General features: G+C 44.7%; 1 protein-coding gene across 1 annotated transcript in view; it reads left to right on the top strand.

The window, feature by feature from the left end:
- The window catches only part of MBOAT2 (membrane bound glycerophospholipid O-acyltransferase 2), a 366,457-nt gene that overhangs the window by 173,640 nt on the left and 166,640 nt on the right, over positions 1 to 26,177 (top strand). Inside the window, exon 7 of the mRNA XM_077488747.1 lies at positions 8,377 to 8,432. Within this exon, the coding sequence (XP_077344873.1) occupies positions 8,377 to 8,432 (56 nt within the window). The remainder of the gene's footprint in view (positions 1 to 8,376; positions 8,433 to 26,177) is intronic.

Here is a 26,177-nt window from a genome sequence, read left to right as displayed (position 1 = left end):
AAGCTAAAACATGCATTTTCTATACAACTATATAGATCAGACCAAAATGAGGGACAAATGAGGAGGAAAGAGGGACAGGAGGACATTGCTCGAAATCAGAGACAGGGCCTCGAAATCAGGGACAGTTGGGAGCTATGTGATAATTCCTGCTGATGACTTCAGAAGGAACAGCTAGTTGTGGCCAGCTACATATTCACCAGCTAGCGGTTTGTTAATCAGCAGTCACTACGCTTATAGACACACTTCCTTTGGTGTAATGCTTTTTCACACCATGTCCATTGAGCTGTACACACCACTGCACATATACAGTCTGAATGGGGCACATAGAAAACTATTGTTCACACCATATGTGAGTGGTGGTATGCAGAAAAACACTGACATGGTGCGAACTACACCTTCCTGTGCTTTCCTGTAGTCCAACTGGCTGCATTGCACACAAGGGTGACAAAGCTGCCTTGAATCGGATAGCCATAGCACAGCGTTGTCACTCTATTTGAGGGTATTGTGGAGGAACCGTTTGCCTAGCAGAATGAATGAGTAAAATTGCACATTCAGCTGGGGAAGTAGGTTTGCAGACCAATCTTAAAGTGGAACACTCCCTCAATCAACCTTGACTATGTTTACCTTTCTGCTGCTAGCATTAGTAAATAGATAGGAAAATGTATCATATTTACTTGTTTTAACCACTTGAGGTCCGGGCCATAGCCAAATGACGGTTACAGCGTGGACCTCAATTTCCGGGAGGCCGTCATAGGATGTCCTCCCCTTTGCACACCCCCAGCGCACGCCCTGCAGGACTTGTGCTGTGATCACTGAGTCACTGAGACTCGGGTGATCAACGATCACGGCCCCTTACCATGTGATCAGCTGTCAGCCAATGACTGCTGATCACATGATGTAAACAAAGGCTCAGCAATAGTTTTTTTTTCTCCTCGCGCTGAAAGCGTGAGGAGAAAAAAAAGCCGATTACCGGCTTATGTTGCAGGGACATCGGTCCCAAAGAGGAAGGAGGCACATCTGCCTCATCTGTGCCAACAGTACCCCATCAGTGCTGCCTGCCATTACCACCTGCCAGTGACCACAGTGCCCATGAATGCCACCTATCAATGCCCATGAATGGCACTTATCAATGCCCACCAGTGGTGCCTATCAGTGTAACCGATCAGTGCCCATTATTGCCACCCATCAGTGCCCATCACTACCACCTATCGGTGCCCATCAGTGCCGCCTCATCCGCATACATCAATGAAGGAGAAAAATTACCTGTTTGCTAAATTTTTAACAAAATATAAAAAAATATAATTTTTTTCATTTTTAATTTGGTCTTTTTAAATTTTTTTCATTTGGGTACAGTGTTGTATGACCGTGCAATTGTCATTCAAAGTGCATCAGCAGCTTAAGTGCCCAGTAAGCAAGGGGTTAAACTTTTTTTTCTTCATTTACTTCCTGGTTGCCAGGCTTGGGCAAATAATGTTATACATCCCAGGTTAAAGTAGAATTAGAGTTAAGCACACTATCCTGCCCGAGCTAAGTGCAGATGGATTCCAGGAAGTAAATGCTACATGAATCTGCCCTTATACAAGTTGGGCATGGCCAGAAATGCTAAGGGGATGTTTTTCCAAGGTGATTTCTCAACAAAATAAAGCACAGAGCTATGGATGGATGGGCGAGTTTGCTTTGAATATTAAAAGTGAATTAAATAGTGCTTTTGGTTTGTGGTGCTCAGATGCAGTAAGTTCTGCTTTACTTAACTTAGGCTGCATAAAGTTCTACTTTAACCTAGACATTAACATTTTACTTAGCTATTGTGTAAATAGAGGTATGTCTGAGTGCCAGCTTGATAGTTACAAGTACACAATCAAATTCTCTGACCTGCTAAACCAGCACTTGGCAGACTTGGCGTTAAAGTCCTTGTTTTAATTATGACCCAAAGCTTTACAATATTACTGCTTTTATTGCTGATTATCTTCTATACATCCAGAGAAGTATAATCTTTCACTCCATGGAAAGCTTCCATCATGTTGTACAATGTCACTGCTAGTCACCCCTGACCATGCTGAGCAGTGCATGGGGGAAAGATAACAGAGAGAGATACTGGAGTTCTTCTCATCTAGCCCCAGAGAACACAGGCATACAGCCAAAGTCACTAAAGTCTTGCTAATCAGAATCAGATGACTCTAAAGAAGGGGTACTTGCTAAGTGCTAACTCACAGTGTAAAGAAGGCTTCATCTAAACATTGCTAGGGGTTCCTTGAGGCTGGGTTTACGCTATGTGCGGCTGCAGTAGGGGGTCCAGTGCGTCCCTGTTCACCGTTTCAGGTCCGAATTAGGTCCAAATTTTTGTCTTAATTCGGACCTGAAACGGACCAAAAGACGCACACGACCTGTGCTGTGTGCTCCACGACCGTCCTAGGGAGATGTGTGAACCGGCTCCATTGAGAGCCGGTCACAGTCTCCTGTCATGCAAATTGGATGCGGGAAAAAAAACACATCCAGTTCGCATAAGCGTGAACCCAGCCTGAGCGATGAGCAATTTCTGCGCCTCAGCTAAGTACCCACACAAAAAAATAAAAAAATAAATAGAAAAACATTTCCTTTAAGTGCACTGTGTTCGGGCGCCAGGTACAGTGCACTATTCCAAGCACATCGTCAATGCAATCACAAGATTGCAGACAAGGAGCTTAATTTGCAGAATTTTTACTTGCTTTGTGGCACATTCCATCACGACGAACAACATCCGCCCATAGTATTACTATGGGCGGGTGCTTTGTTGTTCTAGTTAAGAGGTTACTTCCAGTTTCCCTATGACACAGGGAAACCAGAAGTGACGTCCGAAGCTTCACCAAAATAGGTGAACTGCCTAGCCAAGCATGGCACTTTCAGTCCACTCAGCTGTGTTAAGAAAGCGATTTACTATTCGCTTTTCTAACACTGAACTGCCTCTCTGCCAATCGGGTCCTTGGGTCTGTTATCTGTCACCTGATTGGTTGACAAACGGCAGGTGCCGCTATTGGATGCCTATCAAGATGAGAGGACGGGAGATGAGACGCATGAAGGACCCGATGCTCCACAGACACAGGGTAAGTGCCGGGCGGGGGGCACACTGATAGCATTTGGGCACACTGGCAGCATATGATGTGCAGTTGGGCACACTGGCCACATTTGATGGGCACACTGGCAGCATTTGATGGGCACACTGGCAGCGTTTGGGTAGTTGGGCACACTAGCACCATTTGATGGGCAGTTGGGCACACTGAAGCGTTTGATGGGCACACTGGCAGCATATGATGGGCAGTTGGGCGCACTGGCAGCATTTGATGGGCACAGTGGCAGTGTTTGGCACAGCTGCGTTTTATGGCCACAGTGGCAGCGTTTGATGGCGCAGTGGCTGAGTTTGATGGCGCAGGGGCTGAATTTGATGTGCACAGTGGCTGCGTTTGGCACAATAGCTGCATTTGATGGTGCAGTGGCTGAGCTTGATGGGCACAGTGGCTGCAGTTGATGTTTTTTTTTTTTTTCAAAATGTTTTCAGTTTGTTTGCGGTCCTCCAAAAATTTGGAGCACCAGCCGCCACTGGTACCCACTGACGCCAATCATTTGTGTAGTTATCTGTAATTCCGGCCAGAAAAAGACAGATGAGAGCTTTTCGTCTGAAAATGTGACCGTGTGTATGCTCCATCGGAATTTAGCTGTCTGAATTTCCGCCAGCCAAAAATTTATAGCATGTTCTCAATTTTCCAGACGGAAAAACTTTCTATCGGTAATTCCGATCGTGTGTATGCAATTCCGACACGCCAAAAATCACGCATGCTCAGATTCAACTACAGGGCTTCCTTTGGAAAGTTATTTCAAGGGTTCCTCAATATAAAAGGCTGAGAAAGGCCAGCTTAAAGTGGAACTAAACTGTATCTGAGCACCACTAACTGAAAATGCTATTTACTGTAAATCATTTTTAATATTCAAAGCAAACTTACCCATCAATCCATGTCTTCACGCTTTATTTTGTTGAGAAATCACTCTAACAACCGCCCCTTAGTATTTTTCCGTGACCATCTTGAGTAAGCGCAGATGAGTCATTCACTATTAATTTTGTCGGCTAAAATATTTTCGTCAACTAAATTAACACTAATTTAGTCGACCAAGATACAACTAAACCTAGAATAATTCAGATGACTAAAATACGACTAAAATTAAAATGTCATTTTAGTCAAAAGACTATGATTAAAACGAAATAAAAAATGTGACGTTAAAATTAACACTGGGTTTGTGTAGCATTTACTTCGTTTAGTTCTAGCGTGCAGGCAGGAGGATGTGCTTAGCTGAAAAAGCATCTCCTCCCCTCCTCCAGATGAATGAAAAAAATCTGCACATGAAGACTCCTGGGATGTAGGACATATTTTTGTCCTAGGTCAGAAACCAGAAGGCAACTAAGGAAATGTAAAACAAAAGTTTATAACAAGAAAATATCATTTTTTTTATGCTAGCAGCATAAGGATTAAAAAGAGTTAATATTGGTTGAGAGAATTTAGTTTTGCTTTAAATTATGTATTTTCACTATTACAAGTGTTTTTGGTTGTAGGAAAGAAAATCGCTTGATTCCACCATCACAACTGATGTTGATGGGGGAATCTCTCCCACTGAGCCATTATGTTCTCCCAGTGGAGGGGGTTGTCCCCGCTGGGAAAACATAGTGATTATTGCTAACATCTATAATAGCCATTAGCAATTATTGCATATAAAATGCAACAGGCTGCTTGTACCCAAGTTGATCAATCAAATCTCGGGTTTGAATCTCAACCAGTCCCTGCTGAACCAGCCGACATTGGAACTGTCTAGCTCTCTAATAAATGACATTTTCTTAAACATCTGCATATCTTAAAGGGACAAATTTCCTTTATGAGTAGACTATGATGGCCCCATGCCCCTGCAAATTATTGTATTCTGACAGCTCTTTCTGTAGCTGTCAAAATAACCAAAACCGTGATTTCATCTGACTGGATGCAGTCACTGTTCGGCTGAAAATTTTACACCTGGCAGTTTTTCAGACTGGATGCTGCCACTCACTGGAATTTCAGCAGGAATCAGACAAAATTCAAGTAGTGTATTGCCAGCATTATGAAGGAGGGCTGGGAGTAAAATTCAGCTATTTCATGTCACTGCGCAGCTTAAGGGATATGTTAACCTTCCTTTTAAAAAACAAACATGTCATACTTACCTCTGCTGTGCAGTTGGTTTTTCACAGAGTGGCCCCAGCCCCTCCTCTTCCGGGTTCCTCAGCGGAGCTCCTGGCTCTTTCTCTTCTCTAGTGCCCGTCGGAGAAGCGCTCTCCTTTGGGGCACCCGTGCGGGCACGCTCCCATGTCCCGATGCTACATCCATTGACACAGATAGCAGGACTCGACTCCGCCCCGACTCCCACGTCATTGGATTTGATTGACAGCAGCAGGAGCCCATGGCTGTGCTGCTATCAATCTATCCAATCAGGACGAGAAACACCAGCTGGAACGGGTGTGCTCATCCCCGGCACAGGAACGATCAGGCCCAGGTAAGTAAAAGAGGGGCTCTGTGGGGCTGGTGCACTACAAGAGGTTTTTCACCTTAATGCATTAAGGTGAAAAACCGCAAGGGTTTACAACCCCTTTAATCCCAGAGACGTTTTGCTTTGTGAAAGATTCTCTGTAAAGTGAACCTGTCATTTCTAAAAGAGTTTCCAAACCATATACTGCTAAACTGCAAGCACTTTTTGGTGCCAAGTATCTACAGTGCATCCAGAAAGTATTCACAGCGCTTTGCTTTTTCCACATTTTGTTATGTTACAGCCTTATTCCAAAATGGATTTAATTTATTATTTTCCTCACAAATTCTACAAATAATACCCCATAATGACAAAGAAGTTTGTTTGAAAGCTGCAAATTTATTACAAATGAAAAACGAAAATAATCCCATGTACATAAGTATTTACAGCCTTTGCTCAATAGAGTTTAAGCACCTTTGGCACCAATTACAGCCTCAAGTCTTTTTGAGGATGATGCTACAAGCTTGGCACATCTATTTTTGGGCAGTTTCTCCCATTCTTTTTTGCAGGACCTCTCAAGCTCCATTAGGTTGAATGGGGAGCATCGATGCACAGCCATTTTCAGATCTCTCCAGAAATATTTAATCGGAATCAAGTCTAGGCTCTGGTTGGGCCACTCAAGGACGTTCAAGAGTTGTCTTGTAGCCTCTCCTTTGTTATCTTGTCTGTGTGCTTAGGGTCGTTGTACTGTTGAAAGATGAACCCTCCCCCCCCCCCCAGTCTGAGATCCAGAGCGCTCTGGAGCAGGTGTTCATCAAGGATGCCTCTGTACATTGCTGCATTCATCTTTCACTCAATCCTGACTAGTCTCCCAGTTCCTGACGCTAAAAAAAACATCCCCACAGCGTGATGCTGCCACCACCATGCTTCACTGTAGGAATGGTATTGGCCAGGTGATGAGCAGTGCCTTGTTTCCTCCAGACAAGATGCTTGCCATTCAGGTGAAAGAGTTCAATCTTTGTTTCATCAGACCAGAGAATTTGTGTTTCTCATGGTCTGAGAGTCCTTTAGGGGCCTTTTACTCAGGAGTGGCTTCCATCTGGCCACTCTACCTTACAGGCCTGATTGGTGGAGTGCTGCAGAGATGGTTTTTCTTCTGGAAGGTTCTCCTCTCTCCACAGAGAAATGCTGAAGCTCGGTCAGTGACCATCAGGTTCTTGATCACCTCCCTGACAAAGGCCCTCCTCCCCTGATCGCTCAGTTTGGCCAGACGGCCTGCTCTAGAATAAGTCCTGGTGGTTCCAAACTTCTTCCATTACAGATGATGGAGGCCACTGTGCTCATTAGGGCCTTCAATGCTGCAATTTTTCTGTACCCTTCCCCAGATCTTTGCCTCAATACAATCCTGTCTCGGAGGTCTACAGACAATTGCTTAGTCTTCATGGCTTGGTTTGTGCTCTGACATGCACTGAACAGTGGGACATTATATAGATAGGTGTGTGCTTTTCCAAATCATGTCCAATCAACTGAATTTACCATAAGTGGACTCCAATCAAGTTGGAGAAACATCTCAAGGATGATCAGTGGAAACAGGATGCACCTGAGCTCAATTTTGAGTGTCATGGCAAAGACTGTAAATACTTATGTACATGTGATTTTTTTTATTCCTTTATTTTTAATAAATTTACAAAGATTTTAAACAAATTTCTTTGTCATTATGGTGTATTGTTTGAATTTTGAGGGAAATAATGAATTTAATCCATTTTGGAATAAGGCTTTCTGGATGCACTGTATGTTGATCCCCAGATCAGTTTCTGGTTCTGAGAAATCCCTTGTGACCTTGGAGCGCAATGAACACAGACCTAGAGCTGTACCTGGACCAGGGACTAAGCCCCTCAATTAGGAATTCCAATTGTAGGCCACAGTGGAGTTTCTTTTTTTAAATGGCTGCAAAGCAGGTTCAGATTTAGATCATGTTGGGACAGAGTTTAGCACTGATTTGGTGAAAGTCATGGCCTTGTGTACAGAGTGCCTTCAGCATCCTCAGGGATTCCTGGCAATGTAGAAATTATTTATGGGATTAGTACTTGCAGAACCCTTAAATATCAATAGCTTCTTTAGACCTGGCAGATTCCCTGGCCTCATGCACACGTATGGGGATCTTATGAGGAGTTTCCAGCTGTGCTTAAGACCCAAATGTAATAGTGAACGTTAATAAACCCAAAACTAAAAAATATATATATTGCAGCTTACCAATCGTTAGATGTGGTTGCTACATAAGAGTTATTTTTATAGGCTTTTTCCCCTTTCAACTGGTGATCTGATCAGTAACACACCTCCTGTATTAGAGTGCCCCCACTCTGGGTGAAGTAGCACAGGGGCACCTTTGGACAGCAGCATTGTCAGTCTCTAGGGGATTAATAGATGTACTAGCATATTTAAATAAATTAACAAATTGAAGCCAAACTCCAGCTAATACATTATAAGCAGTTACAGCAACTGTTTTTTTTTTTCTTTTGGGATAAATGTTTTATGTAAATAAACGAATCATTGTAAGCACCCTGCTAGTGTCGTATGGTTTGTCTCGTCTCTGTAACTGATATATTCTGCTGGAGAGCTTGTTCTTTTGAAAAACAACTTACTGGCTGGATCATCAGATGAAAATAGAAGAAAAGTCAAAATAAGAAAATGAATACAGTTATCACATGTAATAAATGGTAAGCTGTAACAAATAAATTGCTTTTTGATGTAATATCACTTTAGTAAAGCATTGTTTCTCGTAAGATTGGTTAAACTGAAACTGTTGTCTTTCTAAAAAGACAAATATGTTCGCCTAAACTGTTGTATTTCCTTTTAATACAGGCCAATGATGATTATTACACAGAAAATAACAAGCTTGGCTTTTGAAGTAAGAGATGGTAAGCCTTTTCCATGTTATGCCTGTGAAAATAAACTATACCTGTTTTGAAGTATGTGTGTCCAATGTAGTGAACATGCTTTAGACTCTTGGTAAAGAAAGTGGCTTCTGCCTGTAAGGCCCCTTTCACACGGGGCGGATCAGTAATCATCCGCCCCGTGATGATCCGCTCGCTCAGCGGGGATCGCTTCGTTGTCCCCGCTGAGCCGGCGGCGGACAGGGCGGTCTCCGCACACTGTGCAGGGACCGCCCTGTCAGCTCTCCGCTCTCCTCTATGGGGATCGGATGAGCACGGACCGTCTGTCCGTGTTCATCCGATCCGCTCTGCAGACGGATAGAAAAATAGGATTTTCCAGACAGTAGCGGAGGCGGATGATATCGGGTGTCTGCGGATGTTCATCCGCAGACACCCGCTATCCCATAGGGATGAATGTATGCCCGTATTTCATCCGCAAACGGATGGATGAAATACGGACATATCGTCCGCAATGTGTGAAAGGGGCCTAACTGGCAAATTGAAAAACAGAAATCTGATTGTTTAATAGGGACAGCAGCTTCATGTTTTATAAATCATACCTGCCGCTTGTCCTAACATATCAGCAGGTTACAGGAGACCTCAGAAGACACAAAGAACATAGACTGCACACTGGTAGAATTCTGTGTGATTCCTCTTCTTTGCCATAGCGCAGACTTTTTTTCTGTGAAATTCCCTTTATTCAATTTTTCTTTGTCCTATTTTCTGCCTGAGAAAATGTTATAAATGCTGCCCTCTGTCCATTCAGAACACCAGTCCTGGTGACATTTGTCAAAGGTGGGATTTCTGAATGAACGAATGAATAACTTGTATAGCACTACATATGCAAACTAAATTGCCTCAGTGAGCTTTTTGCTGCCAGTGTCCGTCTGGGTTTTCAGAAGAGATGGGTCTTGAGCTTCTTCCTGAAGGCCAGATAGTTTTCCTCCAAGCGGAGAGCATTCCATAGACGTGGTCATTGTACTGCGAACCTTCATTCGCCTTTTAATTTGTAACGGGTCTTGGGGACATGGAGGAGGTTCTGATTAGTTGACCGGAGAGTGCAACCTGGGGTGTAGTGCTTTATTTTGTCGCAGAGGTATTGTGGGGCTTTTCCTTGTGCACATTTGTGAGTGAGGCAGAGGGTCTTGAATGTGACTAGATCCTTCACGGCTAGCCAATGAAGGGTACTCAGGGACGGGGTGATTAATTCCCATGGTTTTTTTCCAGTTACCAGTCTGGCTGCTTTAACTGGACGGTTTGTAGATGTGAAATTTGGTATTTTGGAAGTCCTACGTAGAGGGAATTTGCATAGTCGAGTTGGGAATTGATGATTGTTCCAATTACTGCTGCTGTATCTCCTTCCAGGATGAAGGGGATGAGTCTACGCAGTAGGCGAAGAAGGTAGTGCGATCCGCTGACTACTGATCCTATTTGTGCATTCATCGTCATGTTTGAGACAAAGATGACTCCGAGGCTTTTGGCTTTAGTGCTGGGGAGATGGGTTTTCCGAGGATGGTGAGTGGTGTGGACATCGTGCCAGGGTTTTTGTTTCGGTTGGCGTGAAGGAAGAGGAGTCCTGTTTTGGATCTGTTGGGTTTAAGGGAGCTCTACGTCATCCAATCGTCGATCAATGAGAGACAGTTTTCCGGTGCCTGGTATTGGTCTTTTTTGTTGGTAATGCCTAGGATGTCATCCATGTAGGAGTGATAAAGTAGATCCTGGTTGCTTATGATTTTGAGGAGTGGGCGGAGATAAATGTTAAAGAGCACGGATGACAGGGGTGATCCTTGAGGGACTCCGCATGTAATTTTTCGTGCTTCCGACGTGAACGTTCCTAGTTTCACTTTCACTCTCACTTTCTGAGATCGGTTTTCTAGAAAGGATGCGAACCAGGGTAAGTCTGAGTCTGCGACTCCAGCTACTTCTGTGAGACGAGCAGCACCAGAAGACACAATTCTCCTTCATCTGCTGCTTCGATGGTGTCATCCCAGATTTTGAGGAGTGCCGTTTCTGTCCCGTGGCCAGGGCGGAAACCCGATTGTAGTGGGTCCAAGGGTTTATGGGTGTCCAGATGGAGTTGTAGCTGTTGTACTACTGCTTTCTCGATAATTTTGGAGAAGGTGTTGAGGCTTGTGACAGATCTGCGGTCATTTGGGTCTTTGGGATCGAGGTTAGGCTTCTTTAGGAGGGGTTTGATTGTGCCTTGCTTGAGGGAGGTCGGGACGATTCCTTCTTTAAATTAATGGTTTATGAGGTATGTTATGATAGGTGCCAGGATGTTGGTACATTCTTTCAGAAGTTTTGTGGGAATGTTCTTTTTTTGCTATGAAGATAGCTTTGTGGTATCTTGTGGTGAGTGATTTGTAATTTGTGTGGTTTTCCATTGTTGGGTCACTTCTTCATGCTCCTTCAGCTCTTCTGTGTTCTTGTTTCAGTGATGTAAGAGAGTCATTGAACCAGCCCGAATTGTTTTTGTGGGTGGGTGCTCTGCGTATTGGTGCGACTATGTCTGCTATCTGTAATAATGCTGTCTTAAGGGAGTTGAGTGTGTCTCAGTTAAGCAGTTTTGGGTTAACACTGCTATTTTGTTGGATAATGTAGTTTTGAAGAGTTGTGAGTATAGTTTTTTCTGTGATCTTGTCCAGTGTATTGTCATTGAGTGTGTTGGTATTTGGTAAGTGAAGTTTATTTTGAATTTGAACACGTGGTGGTCAGTCCAAGGCAATGTCATGTTATCAAGTGTGTTAATATCCATGTTTTGTTTGAAAATGAGGTTGAGGGTATGGCCCGAAGCATGCGTGGGAGCATTTATCAGTTTATCATTTATCAGTTGCTGCATACCTAATGCTTCCAGTTGGTTTATGCATGCGGTAGCGATGGAGTCCTGGGAGGAGTTTTCCCAGAGATTAAAGTCCCCAAGTAGCAGGAGATTTTTGGTTTTCAAGGTGTATGTAGATATGAATTCGATAAAAGGTGCAAGGAAGTGTGTCTTTGGTCCGGGTGGTCTGAAGCACAGTAGTATGTGACCTGGGGTGTGTGACATTGAAGTGTGAATGTTTCCATGAATGGCAATGAGCTCTGTAAAGTTGGTTTTGTGAATGTGAGGTGAGATTTGTAGATCACTGCTAAGCCACCTCCTCTTTGACTGACTCTGTGCTCAGTTAGGATGCAGTAGTTCTCAGGCACTAACTCTGCTAGAATGGTGTTACAGTCAGGTGTTAGCCAGCTTTCCATGATGAACCAGCCCGAATTGTTGTGTTTGAGTGATAAAATCATGAATTTTGTGTTTGTGCTTGACTGCTGATCTGGTGTTGATCAGGGAGCATGATAGGTGTTGTCCTAGATGTGGTGTATCCCTGTTTTGGATGGTTGGTTTCAAATTTGTTCTTAAGTTGTTCTTTTTGTAGTACTGTTAGGGTGGTGTTCAGTAATGTTGTAGCGATATTCCTTCGGCTGCAGAGGGTGTCAAATGAATAATTGATGGCACACCTGATGGGAGAGTGCTCTGGGGTGTGTGTTATGAAGTGAGTGGCTTGAGGTGCCATGGTGCCCCTCGGGCTCTGTCCTGGAGCAGAGTTGGTGTGGCGTTGATTGGTTGTGTGGTGGTGGAGTGGGTAGCAGTGGCAGGTGCTGCAGGCTGGGGCAAACTGAGTAACGTCGGGAGGAGATGTCCGTTGAAAAACTGAAGAGTTAAAATAAAAAAGTTTAGACTAAAGTTTAAAAGTTTGAAAGTCTTAAAGTTAGTAGAATTCTATACCCTTTTTTCTGTCCAGAGTGTAGCAAGACGGCTGCCGACACTTCTATGTCCTTTTGGCTGGTCCGGGTGTAGCAAGATGGCCGCCGTCAGCACAGGAGGCCGTAAGATGGCAAACAGACAGATTTATCCAGCAATCACTTGGGCAGACTCAAAAATACAGAGCAGGACCAGAGCAGGGGATGCTAATGTACCATCTGTGTAAGCATGAATGCTCTCCAGGCCAGCAGGTGTAAGGATGATGCTAGATTGAAGCACAGGAGGCCGGCAGACCACTATTGAGTGAGGCTGATGGCAGCTAGGTAATCGAGCCAGCAGGCTGAAAAATAATGGTAATGACCTGAGCAGGGGATGTATATGTACAGTCTGTGCAAGTAAGAACACTCCCTAAGCCAGCAGGAGTAAGGATGATGCTGGATTGAGGCCTCAAAGATGTCGGCGGGCCGCGATTGTGGTTAGCCAGCTACGGCCGGATTTAACCAGCGATGAAAAATACAGGTCAGGATCGGTGCAGGGGAGGCAGATGAACAATCTATTGGAGTAGGAATGCTCCCCATTTCTTTACCTTTTAGAAGATTTCCTCTCGCTTCACTCATAGTGAAAGTAAACTAAAGGCTCATACACACTATAAGAAAATCGGGTGAACGTTTTCGTCCAAAGAATTTTCGTACGATTTTTGTATAGTGTGATCACAACTTTCGACAGCCAATTCTGAATTTTCGTACGAAAATTTCCAAAGGGACAAACCCCCAAATTTTTCTCCTACGGGAACAGAACAGAACATTTAATGTGTACCGTTTTCATACAAGAAAAATCAGAAAAGAAAGATGGCGCATGATCAAAAACAATAAACCACAAAAAAAAGCATTTGTCGTACAAGAATTTTCGTACGAAGTTTCGTTCATCGGTTGATCAGACAATCGTTCACCTGATATTCTTATAGTGTGTACCCTACTTTAGAGGACCTAACCTTTTCCCACTGTATCCAGTATACATTTGGCATTCCACTTAATTTAAGATAAAAGTTTATGGAATTTGATCTGCAGCTGCCCTGCGTGGAAAATAAGTTTATATCCTATGCTTTGTCTTCAATAATGAAATCTGTCTACAAATTACATTTTGCCTGGTTATAGTAAACACAAGATGTGTTTATTTAAAAAAAATGTTTTTATGTACCTTAATCGCTTCAATAATGGGCACTTTTACCCCTTCCTGCCTAGGCCAATTTTCAGCTTTCAGCGCTGTCACACTTTGAATGACAATTGCGCGGTCATGCAACACTGTACCCAAATTAAATTGTTATCTTTTTTCACACAAATAGAGCTTTCTTTTGATTGTATTTAATCACAGCTTGTTCTTCTTTATTTTTTTTGCTAAAAAAAAAAAATGAAAACAGACTGAACAATTTTAAAAAGAAACATTTTTTTCCTTAGTTTCTATCAGAAAATTTTGTGAATAAGTAATTCTTCTCCTTCACTGATGTGCGATAATGAGGCTGCCCTAATGGGCACTGATGAGGTGGCACTTATGGGTATTGCTGGTATGGCACTGAAGGGCACTGATGAGGAGGCATCACTGATGGGCACTGATAGGCACTGATAGGTGGGACTGATGAACACTGATAGGCGGCACTGATAGGTGGCACTGATGAGCACTGATAGGTGGCACTGATGGACACTGATAGGCGGCACTCATGGGCAATGATAGGTGGCACTGAAAGGCAGCACTGACTGGCATTTCTGATGGGCACTGATTGGCATTACTGAGCACAGATTGGCATCACATATGGGCACTGACTGGCATCACTGCTGGGCACTGTTGGGGCTGCATAGATAATCGGGGCACTGATGATCAGTGCCCTGATTATCTGTACAGTCTCCCCCGTGTGAGGAGATGCCGTTGATCAGCTCTCCTCTCCTCACACTCTGTCAGTATGAGGCGAGGAGAGACGATGAACAGCACTTCTGTGTTTGGACACAGCTAACCACATGGGTAAATAGCCACATCATAGGCTCTTTACCAAGATCAGAGTTGTCGCCGTGTTCCACGGAGCACAGGGGCGGTGAGACACTGATGACGCCATATGATGATGTACCAGAATGAGAAAGGATCCCACTGGGCGTCATTTGTCTATACAGTGGGCAGGGGAGGTTAAAAAAAAAATGATGTAACTTTTGGATGAATTGGCAAAACTGTCAAAGTAAATTTTTTCAGCTAACAAAAAAATAGCAAAATATCAAGTTGTAACAGGGGCTTCATGGTTGGCTAGATTTGGCGCCAAGAGGCTAGAGCACAAGTCCATATCCCCTCTCTTATCCTGTTAGGACACTGTCCTCCCCTGCTGAGGCCAAACCCTCTGCCATCTTGTGCCCCACTCAATGCCAGAGGCCTCCATACAACATTCCCGGGCATTGACCTTTACATCCACAAAGGAAGGAATGTTCACACATAACGTAGTTGATGTAATTTACTGATGGAATTAAGGAAATGGCATAACAGTCATATCACATTGACTTGCATTCTAGAATAACTTGACATTACACAGTCAATCTCATTTAGTGAACGATCTGCAGTAGTCGAATGTGAAAGTATATGCAGCACCTTAGCAGACATCTCTCCCTCTAACAGTCTCTCTCCCCCCCCCTCCCCCGGGTCATTAGTACTCCTAGGACTGTGCTCTCTGTAGTCACCTCCCCCCTTAAGTACACTTCTCCTGGGACCCTCCCGGGAAGCGGCCTCACTCAGGGATCTCTTGGCCTGGTCTGAGAGGCCTTTTGACATCTGCCCTAGCCCTCACCTCCATAAGGGACAGAGACTACAGCTGGCTTTTCCTGAGTGCAGATCTACCCTCCCGACCTCTTACCCTATCCAGAGCCTACATGTGCTTGTTACCTCACGCACCTGTGGAAAGGCTTTCCATAAGATTAGGTCATGGTCCTGTCAGGTCACCTAGAGCCCAGGTAACAGATGCACACCGTAGGGTTTAGTAGCTGACTGCTGCAGACGGGGGACAGATCCCACTGGGGTTAGAGCGTAAGATTTCCTGGGGCGCGGAGTCTAAGAGCCAGCAGGTGTTCACCAGCACCTCTGGTGGTGAGGATGAACTTGGCTGCAACTGGCTCCAGGTCGTGACCCCCAGGGTCCCCCAGCTCACACTCACAGTAGGCAACAGGAGGATAGAGATGGTGAGGGACAAAGCCAAGGTCGGGGCCACAAGCAGACAAGAATAGTTGGGTACACGCCAAAAGGTCAGGATCACAGGCAAACAGGGAATACACAATGGTTGATCAGCCCTGATGGCCTGCAGTGCACAGGTTAATATAGGGCTCCCTGATAGGGCCTGGGGTGGAGCCATGCTTAGAGGAGAGGTTATAAAAACCACCAGGTGGAAGTGGCTGGCCTCTTAGGCTGAAGACATGAGGGGAGGTAAGCAAACACAAGAAGATCACTGCATAACCATGACAGTACCCTCCCTCTTACGAGGCCTCCCCCTCCCCCGCCTGGGTCCAGGCTTAAAGGGAAACTCCAGATGGAACCTCCTTAACAGACAGGGAGCAAAGACCTCAGATGCAGTGATCCAAGACCTCTCCTCAGGACCCAACCCAACCCTTTCCAAAGTACGAGGTATTGAAGAATGCCTTTATGGAGCCAGGAGTCCAAAACTTGACTAACCTCGTATTTTAGATTATCCTCAGAGACCGAAACAGAGGTAGGGAGAGGACGAGAGGACAAAAGGCTTTTTAGGAATGGGTAAGGGCATGAGAAGATCAGGAGTCTGAGCAGGGACCCCCACACCCTTAAAGATGAGCTGGGCATCCATAACAGGACCACCAGACTGGGCAGAGGTCAGTGGATCCCTGAGGTCATGTTGGTTAGAAAGTGACATGTCACAAGAGTCAAGCTGGGTAGCTGCAACACAAACAGAATGCAGAGAACCCTGAGAAAAAGATTGAAAACCCCTCCTGGCCGAATGAGGTATTCTATCCAAAGGATGGATTGAGCCTCTTAAACGGGTTTGAACGGACATAGTAGCAGTAGGGTGAGGCCAGGTCACCGAAGGTACTAAACAAGAAGCAGGAAGCTCATTGGGCATGGGCTGAACTGGCATAACTGGTGCAGGGGTCGACTGAATAGTATTGTCAGGTGTAGCGACCATCTCAATCGCATCACAGGGCATAGCAACTGTGGAACTTGCAGACAAGTTAGTCTGGCTGTGCGTCCAAGGGAAATTAGGGACAGGCAAAGGTAAATGGTTATGCGAACTGGAGTGAATGATCGACTCAGGTTCATAGGTGGACCCCTCATCCAGAGTACCACATGACCTAGAGAGTGCATCAGTTCGACTATTGCAGGATGCATCCCAGAGATCGCTATATACAGCAGGAAGAGCAGAAGATACTGGGATGGTGGTAACAGGAAATTTCTCTTTTGGGGTACCCTTGAGTAGGCAGGAAGAGGAACAGGAGGAACCCCAAGCCAGGACCTGACCGGCAGACCAGTCAACGTGTGGAGAATGGAGTGGTAACCAAGGAAGACCTAATATGATAGGAGATGAAGCCTTAGGTAAGACAAGGAAGGATATCCACTCCTGGTGGAATGTCCCTACTGACATCTTAACAGGAAGAGTCTGGAAGCGGATAGGACCCCCTGGGAGAACAGTGCCATCAATCGCCAAGACCACCAATGGCGCTGTAAGGGGCAAAAGGGTAAGTCTCATGGAGGATGCAGTTTCCCAATCCATGAAATTGGCAGCGGAAGCACCGACATGAAGCAACACAGAAAGGAGAAGACGAGAAGGTGAAGGTGATATTTCAGGGTCTAATACTCCACCTTCCAGATGTATTAGCCCTGAGCGTTTTTCTGGACGAAGAGAACAAGTGTCACGGAAATGACCTTTGGCCCCACAATAGAGGCATAGGCCCAGAGTTCTGCGCCTAGCACGTTCTTTGGGAGATAACTTTGTCCGGCCCAACTGCATAGGTTCCTCAGCAGGCAGGGGGTGCTCCTCGGATCGAAGAGAAGGGACTGGGGGCTCAGGCTGCCTAAAGAACGGGGAGTGTTGGCGTCTTTTTTCCAGGAAAGCGAATATCGATCTGGTTACACAAGGTGATGACACTGTCCAGATCAGCAGGAAGGGATCTTCCTGCTAATTCATCCTTCACTCTATCAGAGAGGCCATGTAAAAAGGTTGCAACTAGGGCCTCATTATTCCAGCTCAATTCAGCTGTGAGGATACGGAACTGAAGAGCATACTGTCCCACAGACGCAGACTCTTGACGGAGACGTAAAAGAGCGCTAGCCGCTGAGGAGACACGACCCGGTTCCTCGAAGATATTACGAAAAAGTTTCAAGAAATCAGACAGGCTAGAAACCACTGTATCATTCAGTTCCCACAGAGGGGTGGCCCAGGCTAACGCCTCGCTGGACAGGAGGGATATGATATATGCGACTTTTGCCCGATCGGACAGGAAGTTTTGGGGCAGAAGTTCAAAATGAATTGTGCACTGGCTAAGGAACCCCCTGCAAGCCTTGGAGTCCCCAGAGAAACGGACCGGAGCTGGTAGTTGTAATGAATGTGTGGCTGCGACTGATGCGATAGGTGCAGCGGCAGATAGCGGTTGAGGTTGTTGAACCGGTGGTCCTAATGAGGCCTGAACCTGTTCAACACGGGATGCCAAATCCTGAAGGAATCGCATCACCTGGGTCTGATGCAATTCTTGGGTCTCAAGTCGCCGAACTAAGCTCTGCAATGGATCATCTGCAGGAAGCGGCACATCAGCCGGGTCCATGGCTGATCAAACTGTCAGGTCACCTTGAGGCGAGGTGACAGATGCACACCGTAGGGTTTAGGGGTGCACCGCAAGGTTGTGGACCCTACGGCTGACTGCTGCAGACGGGGGACAGATCCCACTGGGGTTAGAGCGTAAGATTCCCTGGGGCACGGAGTCTAAGAGTCAGCAGGTGTTCACCAGCGCCTCTGGTGGTGAGGATGGACTTGGCTGCAACTGGCTCCAGGTCGCGACCCCCAGGGTCCCCCAGCTCACACCCACAGTAGGCAACAGGAGGATAGGGATGGTGAGGGACAAAGCCAAGGTCGGGGCCACAAGCAGACAAGAATAGTTGGGTACACGCCAAAAGGTCAGGATCACAGGCAAACAGGGATAGTCAAGACACGCCAAAGTCGGTAACGGAAACCAGTAGCAGAGCACACGGCAGGAAACAGGAAGCTAACACACAAAGGAATACACAATGGTTGATCAGCCCTGATGGCCTGCAGTGCACAGGTTAATATAGGGCTCCCTGATAGGGCCTGGGGTGGAGCCATGCTTAGAGGAGAGGTTATAAAAACCACCAGGTGGAAGTGGCTGGCCTCTTAGGCTGAAGACATGAGGGGAGGTAAGCAAACACAGGAAGATCATTGCATAACCATGACAGGTCCTTTGCAGGCCATTAGGTGCCTTCCACACAAACAAGTCAAACCATGTCTTTATGGGCATAGCTTTGTGTACCTGAATGCAAGAATTTGAAAGAACGTCCACACACTTTTGGCTATATACAGTACATTTGGCACATTTTTGTCTTGATCCTTTCTGAAAATGCCATTACTGTTGTATAAAACTCTTTTCGAACATGAAGAAAACATTTGAGAGCTGAAGCTATCATCGGCTGTGTGCACAGTGCAGTTTCTTCTACTGCCTGTGTATGCATTTTCCTAGAAGTAAATGCTTTTTCCCTTTCACGCCAAAGGCTTTGATGGACATAAATAATACTGACTGCATGTCCTTGAACATTTCAAAAATGTGTTTTTCAAAGGTGGTATTTCTAGCAAGACAGATCATTCCTCTAGAGATGATGTCAGCTCTGCATTTATTTATCAACCTGGCATAGCACTGCCCATACTCTGGACCTGCAATTCACAGGAGTATCCAGGGTGTATACTTTCCCCCGGTTCTCTCTAATCATCTGTGATTTACACAATTGGCCGATGTGACCTGGGGGACAATCCCATGCTGCACGAATCCCATTCTTTTATGTTTTTAACATTTTCGGATGCTTAGATACACTCTGTCAAGTGACTAGGACATAGTCCTTCCCTGCAATTAACCCCTGATGAAATGGGGAATATGTTGTATCTCTGAAACGTCTTTGGGTTCAGGCATATGTACTCTGTCTAGGTTCACTTCTTTTGTTTGTATTACCATGCATCCATGTTTTGTATACAATGTATTTTCATGTATTTTTCTACTATGTATAATAAAATAATTTTTATATGATACGTATTTTTTGTCTGGTAGTGCCATTAAAGTTCCACTCCTAGGGGTTTTCTATTATTAATTTAAGGGATGTGGCACACCTGTTTTTTAACAAACCATATCAAAATCTTGTTACATCTCCAACAGTAACAAGCAAAGGGAAATAGACTAGCATTTCTTGTGGTCTCCCTGCAGCTGAACTTTTCCCTATTACAACTTATCATGCGCTTGTTCCACAATGTGTCTCTGTGTGGAGACAGCCATTTTTGAACAGGTAGGGCTTTGCTTCCTTGTGCCAGAGGCTCCAGCAAGGAGAACAGTGAGCAGCACAGTGGTGACCTCACCAAATCTCACTCCAAATCTCCTTATACTAGCAATCAGTGATAGCTGTTAGACACATGCAGACTGAAATATTTTGTTTCGGAATTGCGTTTTCGTCCGAAAAATACATTTATTTAGTTACTCCCGAAATTCGTTTTTATTTTCTTTTTCATAAAAAAAAATCGCATTAGTCTGAAAATCCAAATGAATTAAGGTCGAATCTGTCATTGAAGGCTTATGGTGTCTGTCGAATTTTTAAAGAAGGTTCGACGGAGCAGCGAAACTCACTGTATGATGCTGCAATCATACATTCCTGGTCGAATATTTAGACTACAAGCTATAGAAGTATTCTAATGTTGTACGTCTTCTATGGTTTTTTTTTAAAGGCTATTTGCATTGCACACAGGTCATTAGCATTAAGAAAAAAAAAAGAATTAAGAAAAAAAAATGCGTAGGGGTCCCCTGAAATTCCATACCAGGCTCTTCGGGTCTGGCATGGATTTTAAGGGGAACCTGCACCATGTATGCGGCATTAGGCACAATTAACATTTGTAGATGTTTCCAAAATCTTGGCAAATCTTCACTTTTTGAGTCGACTTTAACAAAGGTGGATCACCTATGCAGGGAGTGTGCAGGGAGTGTGCTGCTTTCAATGAATTAGTCGAATCATAAATTTGCTTTGTAAGAAGCAGTAAAGAACAACCACTTTGTAGCATACAGTATCTCACAAAGGTGAGTACACCCCTCACATTTTTGTAAGTACTTTATTATATCTTTTCATGTGACAAAACTGAAGAAATTACACTTTGCTACAATGTAAAGTAGTGAGTGACTAGTTTGTATAACAGTGTAATTTTGCTGTCCCCTCAAAATAGCTCAACACACAGCCATTAATGTCTAAACCGCTGGCAAAAAATATGAGTACACCCCTAAGTGAAAATGTCCAGATTGGGCCCAAAGTGTCAACATTTTGTGTGGCCACCATTATTTTCCAGCACTGCCTTAAACCTCTTAGGTATGGAGTTCACCAGAGCTTCACAGGTTGCCACTGGAGTCCTCTTACACTCCTCCGTGACAACATCACAGAGCTGGTGGATGTTAGAGACCTTGCGCTCCTCTACCTTCCGTTTGAGGATGCCCCACAGGTGCTCAATATGATTTAGGTCTGTAGAAATGCTTAGTCCATTACCTTTATGTTCAGCTTATTTAGCAAGGCAGTGGTCGTCTTGAAGGTGTGTTTGGGTCGTTATCATGTTGCAATACTCCCCTGCAGCCCAGTCTCCGAAGGGAGGGGATTATGCTCTGCTTCAGTATGTCACAGTACATGTTGGCATTCATGGTTCCCTCAATGAACTGTAGCTCTCCAGTGCCAGCAGCACTCATGCAGCCCCAGACCATGACACTCCCACCACCATACTTTTTTTTTGTATATTCTTTATTTTTCGTTTTTAGCAAAGATGTATAAAATACAGGTATCTTTTATATCATTAAATCATTGTCACATTTTACAATTGTATTTCACATCCAATTACTTAACCTATCCCCCCCCCCTTCCCCCCGAGAAAAAAAAAGAAAACCCCCCCCCCTTGCCTCTCCCTTCTATTCCCTCTATTCCTCTCCCCGTCCCTCCCCATTCTCTTCACGCCTCTTGAGACCATCCTCCTTCAAGAAAGTTCTCCATTGTTGCCATTTTCCTTGATATTTTTGCCCTATTTCTTCCAGTTTCTGTATAGACTCTTCTATTACCCTTTTGTATTCTACTTTCCGCACCCATTCTGATATTGTCGGGATTTGTTTGGATTTCCAGTGAATTGGGATTAGAGATTTTGCTGCGTTCAACAGGTCTGGGACCAGTGTGTTTCTATATTGTGTGATCCCTTTCTCTGTATCGTGAAACAGACATTTCCATGGAGATTTTTCAATCCTTTCCCCTGTGACTTCAAATATAATTTCTATTATCTTCTCCCAGAAAGGGACTATTTTGGGGCAATCCCACCATATATGCTTAAAAGTCCCTGGTGCCTTGCATTCCCTCCAGCAAAGAACCCGGGTGTCTACTCCCACTCTCTGTACTCTTTGGGGGGTCCAGTACCACCTCGCTAGTAATTTGAAGGACATTTCCGCCGTTTGGACGTCTCTTGGAAGTGAGTGGGTCATTTTAATTATTTTTCCCCTATGCTCGTCATTTCTTAATGGACCAATCTCCTCCTCCCATTTCCCTAGATATGCTGGGAACTCAGAGTCTGCCTCATGCCTTAATATTTTATAAACTTTAGAAACCCTTTTCTCTAAACATTGTGCTTCTTTAAATAATTTTTCTAATGGTCTAAGTAGTGTTTTTCCTCTCAGCGGCTGTGGGAGCCCTTGAATAAAGTGTACTATTTGCGTGTATCTCCATCTATCTAATGGCTTCTGTCCCCATTCTTGTGTAATTTCACTAAACGTGCTTATCCTATTTCCTTTCATCACTTCCGCTATTGTTATTTCCTCTCTCTTTGCCCACCTACTAAAATATAAACGCTCCTCTTTCCCTGGGAGAAAATAATTTGTGTCTAACAGTGACATTAAAGGGGAATTATAGTGCCAATTGTGCCTCTTATAAATTTTATCCCAAATTTTTAAAGTGTGTCTTGTTAAAGTGCTCGTGCTAAGCCCTAAGTCCCTATATTGGGGAGGTATCCATATCATCTTTACCAACTCCGTGCTACTTAGTGATCCCTCCAACTCTACCCAACTCTTCTCATGCTTATTGTGGTTCCAGTCAGCTATCCTTGAAATGACTATGGCTTCGTAGTATTTTTTGAAATCTGGCAATGCTACACCTCCTTTATCTTTCTCCTTCACCAGGACATTATAGGCTATTCGCGGGTTTTTTCGTACCCATATAAAAGCTGTTATCATAGATTTTAATTTTCTAAGGTAACTTGAGGGTAAGGGGACTGGGATCATTTGAAACGTATAGATTACTAAAGGCAAAATGAATATTTTAATTGCGTTTATCCTCCCCATCCAAGTCAATCTTTTATATCTCATTTTATTTAAATTATTTTTAATTTTATTCAACAGGGGTATGTAATTAGCCGCATATAGATTAGAAACTTGCGCCGTCAATTTTATGCCTAAGTAAGACAGTTCTCCTTTGCACCACTTAAATGGGAGGTAGGTAGCTAATGCTGTCCGACTCTCCTCTGCTAGATTCAGGTTTAAAATCTCCGACTTGGTCATATTTATTTTAAAATTGGACAATCGCCCATACTGTTTGAACTCTTTTAGGAGAGTTGGGATTGTTACTCTTGGGTTGCCTATATATAGCAAGACGTCATCTGCAAATGCAGAGACTTTGTACTCCTTCTTGCCCACTCGAATACCTCTGACATCTTGATTCCTCCGGATTGCCACCAGGAGAGGTTCTAAGGCAATCACGAATAGAATCGGCGAGAGGGGGCACCCCTGCCTCGTCCCATTGAACAATTCCAGGGGGCGAGACAGGGACCCATTCACTCGGACTCTAGCTGTCGGATGTGAATATAACGCTTTGAGCCATCTCATCATCTTCTCTCCTAGTCCCATATATTTTAACGTCTCATATATAAACTCCCAATCCACTCTATCGAAAGCCTTTTCGGCATCTACCGATAGCAGTACTGTGGGGGTCTCTCTCCTGATGGCTTCCTGGATCAAGGCTATGGACTTCAAGGAGTTATCCCTCCCCTCTCGCCCCTGGACAAACCCTACCTGATCTGGATGGATCCATCTCGGGAGGAGGGTTTTTAATCTATCCGCGATTATTTTCGCAAAAATCTTTATGTCCGTATTTAAAAGGGAGATCGGACGGTAGCTCTCTAGAGCTGCTGGGTCCTTATCCTCTTTTAGAATCAGTGTTATGTGGGCACAGAGAGCCTCCTCCCGAAACTTCTCCTCTACTCCTACTGCATTAAAGTAATCGCGGAGTTTCGGCGCTAAATGTTTCTGAAATTTTTTATAATATAGAATAGATTATCCGTCGGGGCCCGGGCTTCCTCCGAGGGGGGTGTTTTTAATTGTTCTCTCCACTTCCTCTATTGTTATGGGGGCCTCTAAGGCCTCCATTTCCTCCAACTCCCCTCTTGGGAACTCCAAGCCTCGCAGGTACTCCTCTACTGCTTCTTTCCTTTTCCCCTTGTCGCCCCCTTTCCCCCTTATATTGTACAGCTCACTATAAAAGGTGTGGAAGTTCTCTGCGATTTTTGGGGTGGAATACTGCTTCTCCCCCCCTCTATCTTTAATCATTGGGATGTGGGTCCTATTTTTGTATTCTTTCACTCTTTTTGAAATCCATTTGCCTGACCTGTTTCCCCATTGGTATCTTTCTTTATTTATTTTGTGAAATGCTGACTCCCTTTCTTGTTCTAGGGTATCCTCCAGTTCTCTCTTTTTCTCTATTAACTCCTGTCTATCCCGTACCCCCATTGGCCTAGTTTTCTGCTCTAATTCATTAATCTCTCTATATAATTGGACTTTTTGTTTCTCCCTCTCCTTCTTTTTCCCCGATCCAATACTGATCAGGAGCCCTCTTGTGACTACCTTATGTGTTTCCCATAATGTGGCTCGGGAAATATCTGGTGTGTCGTTTGACTCAAAGAAGTACGACAACTCCTGTTCTATCTTGCAGATAACGTCCTGGTCCTGTATTAGGGAGTCATTTAGTTTCCATATTCTCTCTGCCCCCATCTCTCCCTGTACCTCAAGTTGTACTACTACCGGGGCGTGGTCTGAAAGTGTGATTGGTTTTATTTCTGCTTTTTTGAGGTTCGTCACTAGTTGATGTTCTACTAAAATATAGTCCAGTCTGGCAAAGGAGTTATGGGGTGCTGAGAAATGGGTGTAATCCCTCTCGTTTAAGTGGCCTATTCTCCATGTATCCATTAACTGCATATTGGCCAAGGTTTTCCTCAAAGCTCTATATCTCCGCTCTGGCGCCCGGGTACAGCCCCCCGAATTATCTAGTTTAGGGTTCAGAGTCCAGTTCAAGTCCCCTGCTATAATCAATTTTCCTGCTCTGAATCCCTCTACCTTCTCTAGTACCTTCTTTAGGAACTTGTCCGGATTTCTATTGGGGGCATATATGTTCACTATTGTACATTTCATACCAAGCAGTTTACCCTTTAAAAATAGGTACCTCCCTTCCGGGTCAGCCAAACGCTCCTCTATTTCGAATCTCGTAGATCTATCGAACCCCGTGGCCACCCCTCTTGAGTGGGCTGATGGCGTGTCCCCATAAAACCAAAGTGGAAATTGCAGTGATGTCAATTTTATCATTGATTCGTTAGTGATGTGTGTCTCCTGGAGGCACACCACATTACCACGCAAGAATTGAAGTTCTTTATTTATTTTATACCTTTTTTCTTTCATATTTAATCCCCTTACATTGTATGATATTACGTTAACTACCGCCATCAATCACTGTTGCCTGGGATCGGAGCTTCACGTAGGCTAACCCGAAGGCACGCACCTTTGGGGGTTGAGAGGGAGGGGGAGAGCGGCAAGGATAATGAAAGAAAAAAAAAAAAAAAAAAAAAAACCCCGAATCCCCCCCACCTTTGTAACCCCAACCCTTTCCCACCCCCACTCCGCAACAGTACCCCTAGAAGGGTTGGTCGGAGTCCTCCCCTTTCCTTGTTGCTCTTATGGGTTTGACACATATCTCGTTGGTGTCCTCTCGTCCCCATAATTACCCGGGGTCTCACACCGGTAGCTCTCCAAGGGTCTCCTCCCTCCCCCCCTCCTCCCTCCCCCCGCATCTCCCTTCCCCATGTCTCTTTCCTTCCCCTTTCATTTCTCTGGGTCTATCTTTACGTTATCTTAGGGTGACCCCCTCTGGATTAAACTCTGCTCCTCTCCTTCTCCTCCATCTTAGGTCCCTTTGTGTAGGCCTAGTGCCCTTCTCTTCTTCCTCCCACCCTGGTAACTGGGGAGGTGTTATGTCCAACCTTTCACAAAACCCATTCAAATCCTCAGGGAATCGCAGAATTGCAGAGCGGCCCTCTCTTTTCCCTTTCAGGCAGGCTGGGAAGCCCCATTGGTAGGTTGCTCCTTCTGCCAACAATCGTTGTGTAAGGGGTTTTAGTAATCTCCTTCTCTTCAACGTTTCTGCCGCAAGGTCAGGGAACACCTGCAATTCTGCACCTTCAAAGGTCACCCCTGTCCTTGTCCTCAGTTTTTCCATTATTAAACCTCTCTCTTCCATGTAGTGGAACCTTACTATCACATCTCTAGGGGATTCCTCCCTTTCTACCCTCTGCCTAGTAATTCTGTGGACTCTGTCTATCTTTAAGGTGTCAGTAGGCTCTCTCTCCAATACCGGGTTGAATATCTGCTGTACTATACCCCCCAGTTCCCCAGTCCTATATTTCTCTGGGAGGC

This window comes from Lithobates pipiens, unplaced genomic scaffold (genome assembly GCF_037356315.1).
Source record: "Lithobates pipiens isolate NorthernLeopardFrog02 unplaced genomic scaffold, aLitPip1_a1.2 Scaffold_18, whole genome shotgun sequence".
NCBI lineage: Eukaryota > Metazoa > Chordata > Amphibia > Anura > Ranidae > Lithobates > Lithobates pipiens.
This window is presented reverse-complemented; position numbering and strand designations above follow the sequence as displayed.